Genomic DNA, 17450 nt, shown 5'->3' on the forward strand with positions numbered 1-17450 from the left:
TTTTATCTAAAAATGTCTTTATTTCACCTTAATTCTTAAAGGATTTTTCACTGGGATTTGAATTCCTGGTTGCCTTTTAAAATATTTTTTTCTCTGCTGAGATTTCTTATCTTTTTATTTATTTCAGGAGTATTTTCCTTTATGTCCTTGGGCATAGTTATAATAGCTGCCTTAACTTCTCTGTCTGCGAATTCCAATATATGAAATGGTATTGATCTCTTTTGCTTATCTTTTCTCTTGTGATAGGTCATGTTTTGAAGATTCCTTTTATATAAAGCAATTTTGGATTGTATCCTGGATATTGTGAACAATATTGTATCCTGGATATGGTGAAGGATAAATTGCAGATCCTTAGAATTCTATGTTCCTCTGAAGAGTACTGACTTTTTTTAAAGGCAATGTGGCTAAACACAAACTACAAATTCTGTCTCCCCTGAGGTGTTAAACAACTTGTCCAGTTATGCAGCTGATAGTTAGCTAACTTTAGACAACTTATGAGTTAAATGCAACTTTGACAGGGAATATTTACCTAAGTTTTCATTTGTGCTTAAAAATTCTACCCTAAAACAAGCACTCCTTTTGTTTCCATTTGGTTCTCTTCAGTGGGAATCCAGAACTTACAGTTTGGTCTGTGGTGGGTGTTATTTACCATCATCGTTCTTTACTCCTATAGGCTTGTGCCTTCCAGATTCAAAGTGCTTCATTCCAGCTGTGAAATCCAAGTAAACCTCCAACTCTGGGTGGGTGGAGACTTTCTCTGCATACTTAGATGGGTGGAAAATATTAGGGTTGGCAGATAAAATTCAGGATGCCCAGTTAAGTTTTAATATCAGATAAAAACCCACAAATTTTTAACATAATTATTTGAGATGAACTTATTTTAGAAATAAAGACCAGTCAGATGAAAGAAGCAAAGGCAATCTATGCAGAGCTTGCCGGAGCCAGGGGGTCAGCCCCTGTCACTAGTCTCGGCAGACGGAGGGGAAAGCTCTATGATGGGAGAAATGAAGGCTTCAGGCATGCCCTGATGGGGGCCTATGGGCCCAGGGAAGCTGGAGGTGGGCCCACTGTACATGGGGCACCCTGTGCGCTGGGTACCGGTGCATACTGGGCTTTCTTTGGCTGGTCCTAAGTTGGAAGCAGGGACAAAAGTTAGTAAAGCAGTCAGTTATTAATCAAGCCCTGTATGTTTTAGGCCAATTGTTGCAGGGGTTGTGTGGCTTCCTGGATAGTCAGAGACAGCTGGCTGGCTCCCCCTAAGTCTGACTTACATACAGCAGGCTGCATTTCTGGGCCAGTTACTGTAAATAAGGGGTGGGCTTCCTGGGTAGTTTACTTCAGCCTGTGGGTCAGAGTTCAATTTTATATATGGTCTGGCCATTGTCTGTTTGTGTATTCTGTCTCTCAATAACTATTTGGGACATCCTTATATTAAGTATCTCTTCAGAGATGTCTCTCTGAGCCCCCAGGAATGTCAGCCCAAAGGCACAGAGTAGAAATAGGAGAGGCCAGTGGCTGGTGGGCTGGCTTGGTTCTAGAACTCTGTCTGGTAGTACTGATCTTATTGGGTGATGGAGAAGACACGTTGGTGCCCCACCTCCCACCATGTGGCTCTTCTTCCTCCTGGCCATTGGTGTCACCTTTGCTGCAAAGGCCAGAAGAGCTGAGGAATTCACATTCCAGAAGCAGCCCTCACATGGCTCCTGAGAGCTGGTGTATAAGGAACCGGCTCTCTCCTCTTTGGACGGGATAACAGAGGTAGCTATGTGTCCACACTGGCCCCCACAGAGTAAGCCCCAGGGGACCTCAGGGCTGCCTGCTCCCACAGCATCTTTTACCGCTTCCTTTCCTTCCTGCTCCCAATGTCCTATGCACCCCCCAATGTTCCCTGGAGATACCCCCAAATACTCTCCTTGCACCTGAATCTTTGTCTTTTTCTGGGGAACCCAAACTAACAAGAAAGGTGGAGATCAGCTGACCCCAAGTTGCCCTCCCTGGAAGTTTTAAATGCAGGACATCCTAAGAGAGGGCCAGGCCTGGGAGCCAAGTAGAGACAAGAAGCCCCAGATGGGTGAATATTGGCGCTCGGCTGTGTAAGGAGGAAGAAATGCTGGTGTCTAATGGAATCTCAAGAGAGGGCCACAAGGCTGACCCTGGGCTCATGAGTAGGGCTCTGGACCCTGACTGTTGCTCCCATTCTCCTGGAGCAGGGCTGTGCAATTCTGTCACTTCCCATGCACCCTGGTGACAGACCCCACCCCCTGGGTGACCCCCGCATCTTTGTCCCTTGAAACGTAAGGAGCCTACCTGGCCAGGTGATGTTTGTACAGATTTGTGGGGAGAGGCTTCTTCCTGAGGAGGAAATGAGGATTTCCTGCTTTTGGTTGTTGTTAGGTGTCACAGTTAGTATCTTTATCGCCTTTAATACTGAACAACTCCTTCGGTACGGCAGTTATTTGCTTCCGGGCTGACTGCCTCCTTCCCTTCCTCCAGTGGGACCTTTGGTAGGATCTAGGGGTGTGTTGGCACCTAGTGGGCAGAGGCCCGGTAGGTTGCTGAACATGCCACAGTGCCCAGGACACCCCCCAACAAAGAATGATTGGACCCCAAATGTCAGCAGTGCCAAGGCTGAGAAACTTCATCCTACGATGGAGCCTTTTTCTTTATTTTTAGTTCCGCATGGGTTAGTGCCTCCAGGTTAACCTGCCAGCAGGGGCTTGTTCAAGCTGAGTCCACTGCTGCCTTATTCGAGTCTGTCTCCAGACGGGACTGGAGAAAGCAGAGGAGGACTGGGGGAAAGAGTGCGGACACTGGTACTGATGGAGCCGCCTGGCACGAGGCGCGGGGGCTGCGCCTGGAGGCTAGGGCTGCTCCGCGGTGCCCACACCTCTCCTGGAAGGCACAGGGCATTAGTTCTCCTGTCCCAGGTGTCATGGCTGTGGCCTGCGGGAGTGACCTGGTCAAGGCCAGGCAGCTTATCACATCTGCAGCCAGGACCGGGCTCAAGAACCCAGGACTGAAGGCGCTACCCAGGAGAAGGGGTCGAGCGGGGCAGGAACTCACAGCAGCTTCTGTGGAAGTGTCTTTGTAGTAGCTGAGGCTGAAATGGAAACTAAGAATTATGTTGTTTTTGTCAGATCATCACATTGATTCCAACCAACGTTTACTGAGGTTGCGGGTTTACAGGGAGCCGAAGTTATTTATCACCAGTAGGTCTTTCAATCTCCGCAAAAACCGTGAGGTTAATGTTGTTTTTTTCTTCTTTTTACATGTGGAGAAACTGAGGCAGTGCCAAGTTAAATAGTTAGCGAAGGTCATGCAGTAGGTCAGTGGGGCTGGAGGCCACACCCAAACGGTCTGACCCCAGAGTCCAAGATCCTCGCCGTCATGGAGATGACCATGCCAGATCCTAAACCCTAAGACGTTTTCCCAGCTGATTCCTGAAGGAAACTCATCCTACACGTCTTTTGTCCGCATACCTCTTACCACGGGGCAATATAACTCTTAGCCTGTGTATTTGTCCCTTCTCAAAGCCAGGTCATCGCCTTATTCCTCATGGGCCTCACAGCCTGGCATGGAGCCTGGCACATTTTTGGCACATTTATGCAGTCTGGCTCCAGAGTCTGTGTTCTTAGCCACTACCTAAACTAACACTATTTAAAAATAGCTGAAGCAAGACACCATTTCTGGGGATATGCTAAAAATTAGGCATGAAAATTCAATTTATATCCCATGTACTAAAACAGGATTCTATGTAATGCAGACGACAGCCTCTTCTCTCTGCATCCGCCCTCCATTCCTTCCCCGGACCCCTGTCAGAGCTGCAGATCAAACATTGGAGGCCTGTCACTCACGGCAATTCACTCCTCCACGTGCCCTGCAGGCTGGTGGAGGGAGAGGCAAGTGGGGCCCCGGGGCACTGCATTTAAGGTGGACACCTGAGACTTACTTTTGCTCCCAGGGCCCACCACCACCACCATTTGCCTACCCTATTCTTGACCTTCCTCAGTATGTGAGCAGCGTGTCACCGTCTGCTGAAGTCGCTGTGGCCTTCATCCCCGCAGGATGAAGACAGGGCTGTGAGTCATTTACCTGGTTGGGGAAGGAGGAAGGAGCCAACGGAAGTGGAAACAGGAATCTGGAGCTGCCTCACGGGTCAGGCCGATCCCAACTGTGGTACAGAGGGTCCTAGACTGCTGTGTGGAGATAGGGACTGCAGCATGGCCCCAGTGGCAAGGGTGCTGGGAGCCTGTGCAAGGACTTTGCACACATCCCTGGGGTCTGCACCCACTGGCAGCTCTGCTCTGCGTAGCTAAAACGATCCAACTACCCTCTCTGAACCCAACCAGACCCCTTTGCCCCCAACCTCGGCTAGTCCCCCTGGCCTCAACTAGCCCTGTCTTCAAGGCTTTCCCAGTCCCAACATGCCCCTTGATTTCCTGCCTTTTTGGTTTATTGTGCTCTTGCCCACACCTGGGAGGCCTTTACCCACCTCATTCCAAGACATTCCTATAGTCCCAGAAGGCCCAGCTCAGACATCTCCCTCATCCCTGCCTGGACCTTTTCCTTCCTGCTCCCTGTGTGACCTCTATGGGGCCCTCCCATACTGTCTGGTCTCCCAGGAAGGGGGCGGGGCTAATGTTAGGGAACACCTACAATGGGCCAGGCGCTGAGTCTCTGCAGAGCTGAGCAACACATCGAAATCCACGCAACCAGGCCTCCTTTCCCCCATTTTATAGGCGAAGAGACTGAGGCTCAGAAAAGCTAAGTCCCATTACAAGATCATAGTTTTTAGGAAATGAAAGACAAGAGATTTAAATCCCATTCCATCTGACCCCACAGCCCAGAATACACCACCCCTTCCCCTGTGGCCCCCCCCTTAATAAGCATGGGCCATAAGGACCAGCACATACCATCAACATGTATGTGGTTCCAGGAATAAAGGAAGACCATGGGCTTCCCACATTCTTTTTCACATGTAGAAGTGCTCACAGACAAGCCCAGTGGTCCGGCCTGCTGTGGCCAGAGGGAACTGACCAGTGCAGACCATCCACCCAAACAGAAGACAAGAAGGTAAACACTCCTGAACTCTACCTGTCAGTTCTGCTCCCGGTGCAGTGCCGATCTCCCAAAAGGGGACCTGGGCGGGGGCGTCACTCTCAGCTGTGGGTGGGGGTGTCTGTGGGGGTGGAACCATCATTTGCATGACAAAGGGTCTCTCTGCAGGAGTGAAGGCTGGGAGCTGGGCTTGCTGCCTTGCAGAAGGGAAGCTTCTAGGTCTTCAGATAGCTGGATCTCCATGGAAATTAGTTTCCTGAGAGAAAGGAGCTATTTTAAGGACATGGAGAAGATAAGAACCTGTAGGCTGGGGTTAGGGAAGGTACTGTGGGAGAGTCATTTTCTGAATGACTCACTAATTTCCCTCCTATCGAGGTGGAGAAAATGGCATGGAAAAGGGGCCAAAACCCAGCCCGCACCGCTGACCCCATCCCTGGGCGAGAGGCTGGGGACAAGCTGCTGCTAGAGGGAATGCCCATTACGATGACAATGCCATAAAATCTGCTCTTTGCAGCCAGCTTTCATATAACATGCAGAGAAGGAAAAACTTGTTTCTTAAAAAAAGAAAAAGTGACTGCAACAGCTTCTGCCATCTCAGGGGGTGATGGAATTCATCCTAGCAGTAGGGGGCCCTTTTGCAGGGAAGCCTATTCATTAATCTGCCTTCTTGGTGAGGGAGCTGGGTGGAGCACAGCTGAAACAAAACAGAGGCAAATACTTAGGTAATAAAGAGGTGGGGATCCCTGGGTTCCCCTGGTCCTGCCATAGGAGGGGTAGTCGGGGGCTGGGCGGCCTAGGACGGGGAGTAGAGATGGCCGAGAGGCCTGGCTAGTGTGGGCCCAGAGACGGGGTGGGCCAGCGCCCGGGGAGAAAGGTGATCGGTGTCCTGTAGGGGTGGTTGCAGGGCTGAGTGGTTGAAAGGCCAAGGATGAAAACTTACAGTGCCTCCAGCTGCGGGTGTCCAAGTGGGTCCTGTCATCCATCAAAGTACAGTCCCGCACAGGTGTGTGGCAGCTCGGGGCAGAGGCACTAGGGGCGCTGCGCTTGCTCAGCCACTGAAAGGCAGAGCAGAATGTGATGGGGAGTCCACGGTGCACCCCACACTGCTGCTCCTTGATCACTTCCCCCGGGAACCCTCAGCAATTGTAGGGAGGGCCTGGACATCTGTTCAAGGAGCGGGTGAGCTCGAGCTCTTTGATCTCCCTGTGGGCAGGCCACTGCGGGCACCTGGCTGCACGCTAGCCCACCTTGGCAGCCAACAGGGTCCCCAGGTGCCCTGGTCCTCAGCTGTATTTGGCCTAAAGGATGTCTGAGTGTCTCTGCCCTGGCTCTTGGCCTATGCAGTCAGAAAGCTGGGGCTGGGGACTTGGGTCAGCTTCTTGTGGGGATCAGGATGTGAGCCTGAGGGTGAGGGGATCCCATCTGAGTGGGGGACAGAGCTGCCCCTGCAGCCTCCATGTGCCACTGTGTTGAAGCACCGTGAGTGGTCTGCTCTGTGACTGCCAGGAACACCGCTCCCTCAAGATCTGCCTGGAGTCCAGACCTAGTGTCTGTGAACTGGAGCAGAGCCCCAGTAGTAGCCTGAATTGGAAGAGCAGCTCAGGCCAAGGCACCCTGGAAGTGGGGCCAAGCAGGACCCAGCCTGGCCCTCTGGGCTGGGGCTGCCCCCTCACCCATGGGCACTGCAAGCTGCCCTCAAATGCAGGGAGCTGCAGGCCCAGGACCTGGACATTGTCTACGTGTGCTTATTGTCTCTGGAGCTTAGCAAGGAACGTTTATAAAAGCTGGGAGGAAGTTGCGGTTACAGGACAGCAGGTGGTGGAGGCTGGCAGGAGGCTGGTGGAGTCACGTAGGTGGCTGCAGGGTGGCTGGACCCCACGATGTGACGTCTGCCTCTGTTCCAGGTCCATGCCCACCTTCAGTCTTCTTTTTCTTTTTAACAAGGCAATAAATGCCATTTATGACATCTTTAAATTTACAAAGTATTCCAACTTAATACCCTGTAAGCTATAAAAAAAAAACAACAAATACATGTACAGCAGCACCACTGGTCACCAAAATGGAGGGGAAGGAGAGTTTGTAATTGTGGGGAGGAGCAAATGTTCTCATTAAGGCAATATTGACCCACACCACCATTTACAATCTGTCGCCTCAAATGCCTCACGACTCTGGAATGCCCGTTTTGACGAACATGCATTACTGTGCAGCAGTTCCTAAATTCTCACATGTTCTTCACTTCCTGATTCACCTGGTGACGGACCCTACAGAGTCCCCTGTCAGGACAGTGCTTCTTTACTGCCACAAACCTCAACATCCTCCCTCCCCTGGTGGCCACTCTGCAGCCCCAATAGCCTAGAAGCATGTCTGGGGCTGAATGTCAGGAAAAAATGCCACACAGATGGGAGCAGGGTGAGAAAGACACAATTTATTGGACATGTGGACTGACACACACCGGGATGTGGGGTGCGTACCCATTCTCTTGCACTCATACGCGCTTCTGGATCTGGTTTCCTACATTAACTCTGTTTTTGTCAAAAAGCAACATAAGAGAAGACATCACCAATCTATTCAATCAAGGAAGCAGGGCCAAAGCCACGGAGTTCAGAAGGAAAAGCTACAGCTGTGAGAGTCTGAGCCAAGAGGCCAGCCCTCCCTGGCAGACAGGCGGGTGAGCCTGGCTCTTGGGAGCGACCCCAGCAACTCTTCTATTAGCACGATGAGGTAAGTGTTGGGGAGCTAGCCTCGACCCATGGCCTGGTGGAGGCTGCCCACCTCAAGAAGTGCATGGGGGACCTGGCACAGGACTGGGCAGCTGAAGTCCGAGCTTTCCACTGGAGAGCAGGAGCTGATATTCCTTCTCCTTCCAAGCGAGAACCAAGAGGGCCCAGAGATCCCTGCTCTCTGCACCAGCTCCGCCAGAGCCCCCAGGGCTTGAGCTACAGTGGGCTGCATCATGAGCCCAGGCCAGGTTCACTGTGCCCTAAATGGACCACTCAGTCTTCAGCTCCCTATGGGCTCGGCCCAGTCTCACTCCACGAGGGCACTGGCTTTAATTCTTAATGCTTTGTTCAAACCACTCAGGACTATTTTGAACCAGGGGGGTCTGGGAATGCGGTTTTGGTTGGCCAAAGAAGACTCAACTCACAATGTTCGTGAAGCACTTAGCACAGTACCTGGCACGTGGTGAGTGCTCGATACATGTAGCCATTATTATTATTATTATTAATATTATTATTATTTATATCTCCACCCTCAGATCGGTGCTTAGTTCCTTTCTTTGAAATGGCGACCGGAACAAGGCTCTTGGGTTCCAAGTACCAAGGTCAAGCTGAGGCCCAGGTGCACTTTTCCTTCTAACCTCTGCACTTGGTGCCAAGTTGGCAGCCAGCACACTCTGCGGACCACACAGAAGCTAGGCTCTCTCTTGAAAAATAGGAAGCCCTGCCCAGGAAGCTAGGTAGGAGGAGCCAACAGGGGCTCCAGGGAGAGGCTCCGAGTGTCTTCGTGCGGCTCCTCTGGGCTCCCATCCCGCTGGCGGCTCACTGGGGGCTTCACTGGGGGACAAAAACAGAAGACCCTGTTATAAGTACGTTATATATATTATGTATATGCATGTGTATTATATGTATACCTAGTAATGTATATATATGAAACAAGATGCCACCTATAACTACATAATAGTGATAACATAGTAAGAATATGTAATAACATTTAATCCTCCCTATAAAACTTGTGAGGCAGGTTCCATCAATAGCCCCTTTTTACAGATGCGTAAACTGAGGCTCAAGGTACAGAGCCAAGTCGTAGGAGAGCTGGGATTCAAACCCAAGACAATCTGGCTCTAGAGTCTGCTCTTAACCACTATTAGTTTTGCTCAAAAAGGAATCTATTTTATAGAAAGGAAACAGTGCATCTTAAGTCTCTAAAATACTAGGAAAATTGGAAGTGCCAACACTAAGGATGATAATAACGAAATACAAACAATGAGGGCTCTTTGTATTTTTGCAGTCCTTTTCCTATGGGCCCCACACCGGAGGACTCGGTTTACCCACAGCTTCTCTTTTAACATAAGAGTATTAAATTTAAGAGCAAGGGCTTTGGGAATACACAGCCCCGGGTCCAAAGCCTGACTCCATCCCCTCCTCTTGGAGCAGCTCCCAGAACCAGTTTCTAGGAACCGAGTCCTGGGCCTTGTTCACCATCAAGCGCACCCCCGGGGCACAGAGGTTACAGCACCCGCACAGTATAGACCATGTGCGCACACACTGACTGCACCACTGGGCACAGCGCTACAGCACACACGCACACCAAGCACACGTGCGAGCACCGTGGTTATAGCGTATACATATGTGCAGCGAGCATACACCCGTCACCGTGGTTACAGTACACACACGCGCGCGCACCGAGCACACTGCCAGGCACAGCGCAGCAGCACACGCAGCCCGAGCACAGCATTGCCGCACATGCGCTCTGAGCGTACCTGCATGGCTGCCCTGCCGAGCGGCGCGTCCTCGGGCCGGTGCTTGCCGTGGTGCGGGAGCTCGGCGTTGTCGCGGTAGTCGCGGCCCTTGGAGTGCTGCAGGTGCAGGACCGCCGGGCTCTTGACCGGCAGTGGTGGCCGCTGCGCCACGGCGGGTGGGATGGGTGGCATCTGCTGGCTCAGTTCCGACCTGGAAGGCTTGATGGGTCTCTTGGCTGGCACTGGGGCCTGTGGGCCGGCGGGGGCCTTGGGCTTCCCTTGGCTCTTGTCCCCGGCGGCTGGCCGGCCCTCGGCCGGAGACGAGCAGGTGAAGGAGCGGAGCCGGGGCGTGGGGCTGAGGAAGGGCGCGGGCGTGGGCTTACTGGTTGCCTTGCTGCCCTCGGCCTCCTGGACTTTGGAGAGCAGGATGCTGGGCGACAGGACTCCCGGGTCCGGGCAGGGCGGGGGCTCCTTCCTCAGCATTTTGGGGGATTCCTGCTCTTTCCTGGGAAGCAGCTTGGGGAAAGAACTCACAGACCCGTACAGCGGGTTCTCAAACATCTCGGGCTTGGTCGGCTGCGGGTCCTCCAGTGCCAAAGGGTCCACGGCATCGCCAGGCCTGCAGCGGGGAGGGAGACCCGGGGAAGAAGCCCCATTGGGGAATGACTGCTTGGGCGTGTGGGGGCTTTCTTTTGGGGTGATAAGAATGCTTGGAACTAGATGGACGTGGTTGTGACCAACATGGTGAATTTCACCTCAATTAAAAAAAATAACAATGAGAGGGTATTGCTACTCATATGTCAATGATCTCCCAGGTGACCCTCATCCTTGCCTCAGACCTTTGCCACCACGAAAATCGTTCACTCCAGGGCATTAATGAGCACGGGGGACTTGACTGAAGGTTTTGTAGGAGAAAGGGAAGGAGGGGCTTACGTGGTACCCCGAATATCAAAACTACCTCTCTGGTCCTCAGCAGAGAAGCCTGCCCTCCACAGCTCCTGTCCCCTCCTTGCTGTTAACAGACCTCCCTTCCCAGCTTCCGCCCAGGAATCTCTCAGCCTCTGCTCTTTCTGCCAAACTGTGCTGTGACCCTAAGGGAAACAGAAGCCTTGCGGGTGATCAGACGTCCTTGGTGACCATCTGTGTTATCTGCGGTCTCAGCCCTAGGGGCTCCCCTAGACAGACACGCAGGAGCCCCCAGGGTGAGGCGCTGCTATGGCACCAGGAGGAGGCCAAGGGTGTGCTCGGGACTGACTTCACGCAGTGTTCTTCCCAGCCGCACAGTCCTCTCCCCGGAGCGCTCCTGGTGAGTGTGCTTTCCTTCAAGCCCTCACTCAGAGCAGGAAGGAAAACGCTCATACTGACCATCAGAGGGAGCCTGGACTGATGGGAGCAAGTGCCGGGGAGACAGGCCAGTAGCAAGAAAACAAGCCAGATTGACTTATGGGCAGAGAAGGGAATCCAGGTTGTAACCCAAAGCAGGTAAGAGTTGCCTTTGTTTCCTGGTTTATTACTGCTCTTACTTGAGGTGATTTCCTGCTGAGCAAATTGTGAGAATCAGGAATGGGGGCACATTTGACTTTGTGGCCGACAGTATAATCAATCTCCCAGGGGAATTCCCTGGGGTCTGCTCTCTCTGAGAAAGGAAGCTGCCATGAAGAAAATGGGAGTCCCTGGAACCCACCAGACCAGACTGTCCAGGCTGTGATGTCTCTCACTGATGGAATGGGTGCTGAAACACTGCTCAAAAGTTGCCAGACAGCCAAGGCTGGTAGTCTTTGGGGAGTGAGGCAAGATGTCATCCTCCCACAGGTGCCGTGAGATGAGATGATGTGGGGTGTCAGTATACTAGCTTCGGGGACATGCCAAAGGGGGCTAGACTGCAGATTCGGATTTTCTGCTCATTACTCTTTGGAAAAACCTAGATGCAGCTGCCTAACGAGAAATGTTGGGGCCTTGAACAAAGATTTTGGAAAGGTGCCCTGCCATCTCTGGACATCCTCTGCACCCCCATCTGGACCCTCAGAGACCTTTGCTGGGAGTTAGCCTAGGGAGGCAGGTGCAGGAGGGTACAAGCAGCATTGATCAGAAGTTTCTGATGAAGAGGCAAGAAAGAGAAAAGAACCATGCATGGCCTGATACCTGGCAGCCCACTGTCAAGGACAGACAGGAGGGGGTTCGCCCAGAACTAGGGGAAGGGTCAGGAAGAGCACCCTGGATGCGAGCATCTAGATGATTCCAGTAAAAGAGCAGAGGTGGAGGCGTGTCAAATCGTCCCTCCAAAGGGGCTTTTTGTCACTCTTTGAAAGGGGAAGGTGTAGGGGTGACTCGGGAAAAAACCAAAATAATTTTAAGAGGTCTTATTTCTCTGAGCAGGGAAGGTAGCAAGATACTGACTCCTGTAAGAGCCACGGTTGTGGAATAAGTGAACCAACATCCAGGGCACAGAGTTAATTCTTGGGGCAAAATGTCTCACTTCTCAGATTCTGGAGTCCTTTATTTTCTGAAGTACAGTACTGAGCAGGTCTGAAGAGCCCTCTTTCTAACCACACGATGTCAGCCCGAGGTGACCAGTTGTCCTGGTTTGCTCAGGATACAAGCATTTCCCAGGACAGGGGATTCCTAGTGCTGAAATACGGAGTCTTGGGTGAGTTGGGGTGGCTTAAGTGTAGGGTGATGTTGGGGGCACAGGGAGGGTGCTGGTGACACGTGCTTTCCCACAGCCTTCGCTCAGGCTGAGCCAGGATCTGCAGCAGCGACCAGGGCTGTGGCAGCTGTGTGGGCTGCTAGCTCTGGCCTCTGATCACCTCCTTGGTGAGAAGTGAGCCTAGAACCCCACCCTGAAGCTGTCACCCATGGAACTAGGGGGGACACATTTTCCACCCAGTTCTAAGCTGTGTGCCATGTTCAAGTCGTTAAGCACAAAGACACGTTTACGTGGGAACTTAAAAACATTTCACTAAACAATCTCCTTGCTCTTTGTGGTTGTTCACAGCTCTATTTCTGGGGTTGTCACAGAGATGACCTTTGCCAAAGAGGCACCTCCGCACCCCCTATATGGTGGTTTTTGGCCTCTTTTTTTCCCAGGGAGGAAATTTGGGGTATTTCCCCTTCCCCCAAGTTCCTTACGGAATGACCAAAGTCCATAAATATTATCAACAAATTCTGAAAATTAGCAGTACAGATAGCCCAAGGGTGAGCTCAGGGGCAGGCCTATTTAGTTATCCTGTCTGGTTCTAGCACAAACTCCTCCCTCCCTCCATCCCTCCCTTCCATTCATCTATTCATTTTTTCAGACAAAAAGCTTAAGAAATAAAACTAAACTGCCCCTCAACCTAGGCCAGGCATGGGAAGGTTGGAAGTAGTGGAAGATTAGGGAGAAGAGTATTTGACAATAATCCCTTTCCTGGCTCCTAACAAATGACAGAAAACACCACTGAGGGACCTAAGACCTTACAGAGGGCAAGAGAGACCCAGACTGTCCCCCTGAAGGCACATAAACAGGAGGAGAGCCACCAAGGGAAGATGACGCTAATGATACTTAGCACATCTTCAGTCACTGTTCATTGGGACCTGCAGGGTCATCTCCCTGGCAACCTGTGCTTAAGAGAAACATGTGGAGCTCACTCTCCTGCATTTCTATGAGGTGGCGCTTATGCGGATTGCCTGTTACTTGGCACAGAGATGACCTTTGCCAAAGAGGCACCTCCGCACCCCCTATATGGTGGTGCATGAGAAGCGGTTGTGGCTGCTCAGCCAGTCTCCTCCCCAGCTCCTCCCCCTGGCCTGTGCTTTCTGGACCATTCTAGATGCAAGTCGCTTTCTCCATCCTCCTGTCCGTTCCCCAAATTTCATAGCCAGACCCCCTCCCTCTGCAGGCTAGCTGCTCCCCCTCCCTTTAGCCCTCCCATTCCTGGCTGCCGCTTTCTCCAGTTGGCCTCAACAGGAGAGTTGTGCACGGGACCAGGAGCACTCGTGGCTGAGAAGATGGGGAACTCCGCACTGGTGAAGAACTTTTAGGTGGAAACTCCCACCTCTGTTTCTTGAGGGTGTGGGAGACTGCCTGAGGGTGCACAGGTCACAAAAACATATTTTTCAATAAATATAGTTTGACAGGAGGGTATTTTGGGGACAGTATCTTAAAAATTTTCTATCCTGTTAAAAAAAAAGAATTTCAGGTTTATACCAATAGGGCAGGACTTGGAGATTCCACAAGTGCTTCCTGAGTGTCCACTGTGTTCCAGGAGGAGTCAGTGACCCAAGGATGAGTCGTGGCCCAAGTGGACACACATCCTTGCCCACATATAGCTTTTGTTTGAGGGCTGGGTGTCCCAGCAATGAAACCCCAGGGAGAGGCTTTGGTGAAGAAGACACTCACCTTGACTCCTGCGCCCTGGGGCAGGGGCCCCGGGCTGCTGCCGAAGATGAAAACTTCTTCGGTGATACAGGGGGCTGGGAGGGCGGTGTTGGAGGGCTCTCTCCCCTGCCGGGCCCCAGGGAGGGATCCTTGAGTGGCTGGTCATAGCTCCAGGCTGTGGGCTGCTGGTCGGGGGACAGGGCCTGCTTCATGTGCCCGAAGGACCCCATCCCCATGTAGTTGGGGTTGATGACTTCCGTGATGCTGGAGCCACCACATGGAGGGACCCTGCAAGGGAGACACGTGGTCACGCCTCAGGGTTCCCTTCCCTTCTGTGGGTCAATGCCAGCCTGAGCACTGTCCTCTGATGTCCCTCGGGGCCCCTCAGAGTCACCTCAACGCCTTTACTTTCAGACAGTGGGTTCGTTCATTCCTACAACAGAGTAGTTACTCCTGAGTGCCTCACAAGCACCAGGCCCTGGGCCAGGAGGAAGGAACATGGTCCCGGATGGGCAGTCACAGTCTCTGTTCTCACGGGAGAGACCATCAGAGCAAACCCAGTGACTGAGAGACATGGCATTTATGCTGCGGTCTGCCTGAGAGTAACAAGAGGCAGACAGACCAGCGGGACGGCTGGGACCGACTGGGCAAGGGTGTCCAGTGCGAGGTGCTGGGATGGAGGCGGCCATGTGGGCAGCAGGAAATAGTGTGGAGGTCACAGGAGTCAAGGCTGGGGCTGCAGACGTGGGGCAGGCAGCTTGAAGCTATCAAGGGGATGGCCCAGAGCTGGGTGAGGTGACCCTGTGGGACACTTGTGCTGCTTCTCGGTGGCAGAAGTGTGGTCCTTCTTGTAAGATGTGCTCTCATGAGGACTGGCTGGTGGAGTTGAGTGTGTCAGTTATAACCAACGCTCCCCAGCTGCCATTGGTTCAACCAGCCTGATTCTGAGTTTTTCTCACTCCCGTGGTCAATGCCTGCTTACGCAGGGTTAATTCTAATACAAGCCAGATGGAAAATAATTTGTTGGCCTCTACTGATCCTGATTCTGGGACCAAGCACACATTTGAGAGCCGGGATGAACTGACTGATAGGATAACAGTGGAAGAAAAAGATTGAAAGGGGACACTTTAGTGCCCATAGCTACAACCATTGGAAGTTGGCAGTGGACAAGGACATGGGTTGGTTGTGGGCGTGTCTGGGCACAGAGGGCAGGTTGGCATGAGGTGAGGGCTGGATGGACAGGTAGTGTGGGAACCAAAAGCAGGAGCACAGTGGGCCCGGCTCTGCAGCAGCTTCTGGAACTCTGCTCGGCTAACAGGCACAGCTGTGCCCGCTCAGCAGGCAAGCTGGCATGGAGACTACTGGCTTGATTCTGGTCCTTGAGGCCACATCAGTGACCTGAGGTGACCCTGCTATCCACTGGGAATACAGACTTTAATGTCTGGATTATCCCCAGTTCGGGCTCTGCCAAGAGCAGCCTGCATGCATTTTCCCCATAGTAACACAATGAGGTTTACTGACCACAGGCCATGCCTGCTCGTGTCCCTGGTCCACAGGAGTCACGCAGCCATTCCCTGCAGACATCTACTAGGCTGTGGCTCCCACGTCAGGGACTACGCTAATGGGCCTTGGTCTCTCTAGAATCTGACACATGCTGGGTATTCAACTGATGTTGTGGAATTGAACTGAACTTTCCAATAAGGAAGCGTCTCCCAGGCCTTGTCAGCAACATCTACCTCCCCAGAGCTGGCAGCAGGGCAGTAACCCCCTGGGCCAGAGCTTTCTTCCCTCCTGGTTCTTGGTTTCCCTGTGCCCCACTACCCTCCCCTAGGTGCTGGGTCTGCAAGCCATGCTAGTTTGTAGCGAAGCCCTGCAACCCCCTGTCCTACCTGTTGGCAGGTTCCCACTGCTTCATGGCGTCATGGCTGGTGAGACTCTTCAGGGCCTTGGGCCCGCTGGACTCATCTCGTTCAGTCTTCACAAAGTCTGCAAGCAGAGGGTCAAGAAAGCGGATGTACTCAGAATGCTCAAAATAGAAATACCATTTGACCCAGGAATTCCACTCCTAGGAATTTACCCTAAGAATGCAGCACTCCAGTTTGAAAAAGACAGATGCACCCCCATGTTTATCGCTGCACTATTTACAATAGCCAAGATATGGAAGCAACCTAAGTGTCCATCAGTAGATGAATGGATGAAGATGTGGTACATATACACAATGGAGTATTACTCAGCCATAAGAAAAAAACAGATCCTACCATTCGCAACAACATGGATGGAGCTAGAGGCTATTATGCTCAGTGAAATAAGCCAGGCAGAGAAAGACAAGTACCAAATGATTTCACTCATATGTGGAGTATAAGAACAAAGGAAAACTGAAGGAACAAAACAGCAGCAGAATCACAGAACCCAAAAATGGACTAATAGTTACCAAAGGGAAAGGAACTGGGGAAGATGGGTGGGAAGGGAGGGATAAGGGTGGAGAAAAAGAAAGGGGGCAGTACGATTAGCATGTATAGTGCGTGGGGGGCACAGGGAGGGCTGCGCAACACAGAGAAGACAAGTAGTGATTTTACAGCATCTTACTATGCTGATGGACAGTGACTGTGAAGGGGTATGTGGGGGGGACTTGGTGAAAGGGAGAGCCTAGTAAACATAACGTTCTTCATGTAATTGTAAATTATACCAAAATAAAAAAAATAAAAAAATAAAGAAAGTGCACGTGAGGGCCCAGTGCCCAGAGGTGGGGCCAGGGTGGCACCGAGGTTTCCACTGACATGCTGAAGCTGGATGGTGAATAACGGCTGCCTTGGGAGGTGAGGTAAGCAAGATTCTGAGGCCTCATACAAGCTGTGATTACTCATGCCTGCCATGGCTCCGGAGGGAAGACAGCAGGCATGTGTGACCCAGAGTGGCCATCCCATGTGAAATTTCTCACCTGTTGGTGTCAGCAAGGGATAAAATAGGCAACTTCTTTCTTGCAAGATGAGAATAAAATGGATATAACACTGTGGCTGCACAGAGCATTTGGTACCCAAAGTCGGCCCTCCCAAAGCCTATTCAACAGGCTTAAAGGGCAGCCAGGGCCCATCTTCATCTCTGACTCTGGCTTGTGGTTGCAGAGATACCGAGTCCTCCTCACCCCAACCCATGGCCCTGCTGGAGAAAGGAGCTCCCTCAGGGCAGGGGGAAGTCACATCCATGGGAGACAACAACTCTGATGGCCTAGAGCCTTCCCAGGAGCAAGGGGTGCAGCCCGCCTACAGGCGGTAAGACCTGCCCTCTCACCGCTCAGGTGAAAGGGCAGGGCGCCATCATACTGACGAATTCCAGCTCAGCACCAGGGGAAGCTCCACTTTCAACTCAGGCGAGCCACTTACTATTATGTGATCTTCAGTCAATCACTTACTTAATTGTTCTGTGCCTCAGTTTCCCCATCTACCAAATAAGGATAATGCTTGGCTCTCAAGCTCTTGTGAGGGATACATGAGCTGATGTTTATAAGATAATCATTTCATACATTATCAAGTATAAAGTTAAACCCAACTCATTTTAGGCATTATTATTTGAGTTCTT

The 17450-nt window shown here is 51.9% G+C and overlaps 1 protein-coding gene across 1 annotated transcript in view; it reads right to left on the reverse strand.

Annotated features, from left to right (window-relative positions):
- Positions 1–7463: 7463 nt before the first annotated feature.
- The window catches only part of INPP5D (inositol polyphosphate-5-phosphatase D), a 114237-nt gene continuing 104250 nt past the window's right edge, over positions 7464–17450 (reverse strand). Inside the window, exons 24-27 of the mRNA XM_036997788.2 lie at positions 15764–15860; positions 13896–14162; positions 9539–10136; positions 7464–8612 (exon numbers count right to left, since the gene is read on the reverse strand). Coding sequence (XP_036853683.2) covers positions 8610–8612; positions 9539–10136; positions 13896–14162; positions 15764–15860 — 965 coding nt within the window. The 3' untranslated portion in view covers positions 7464–8609. The remainder of the gene's footprint in view (positions 8613–9538; positions 10137–13895; positions 14163–15763; positions 15861–17450) is intronic.

Source organism: Manis javanica, chromosome 12 (assembly GCF_040802235.1).
Source record: "Manis javanica isolate MJ-LG chromosome 12, MJ_LKY, whole genome shotgun sequence".
NCBI lineage: Eukaryota > Metazoa > Chordata > Mammalia > Pholidota > Manidae > Manis > Manis javanica.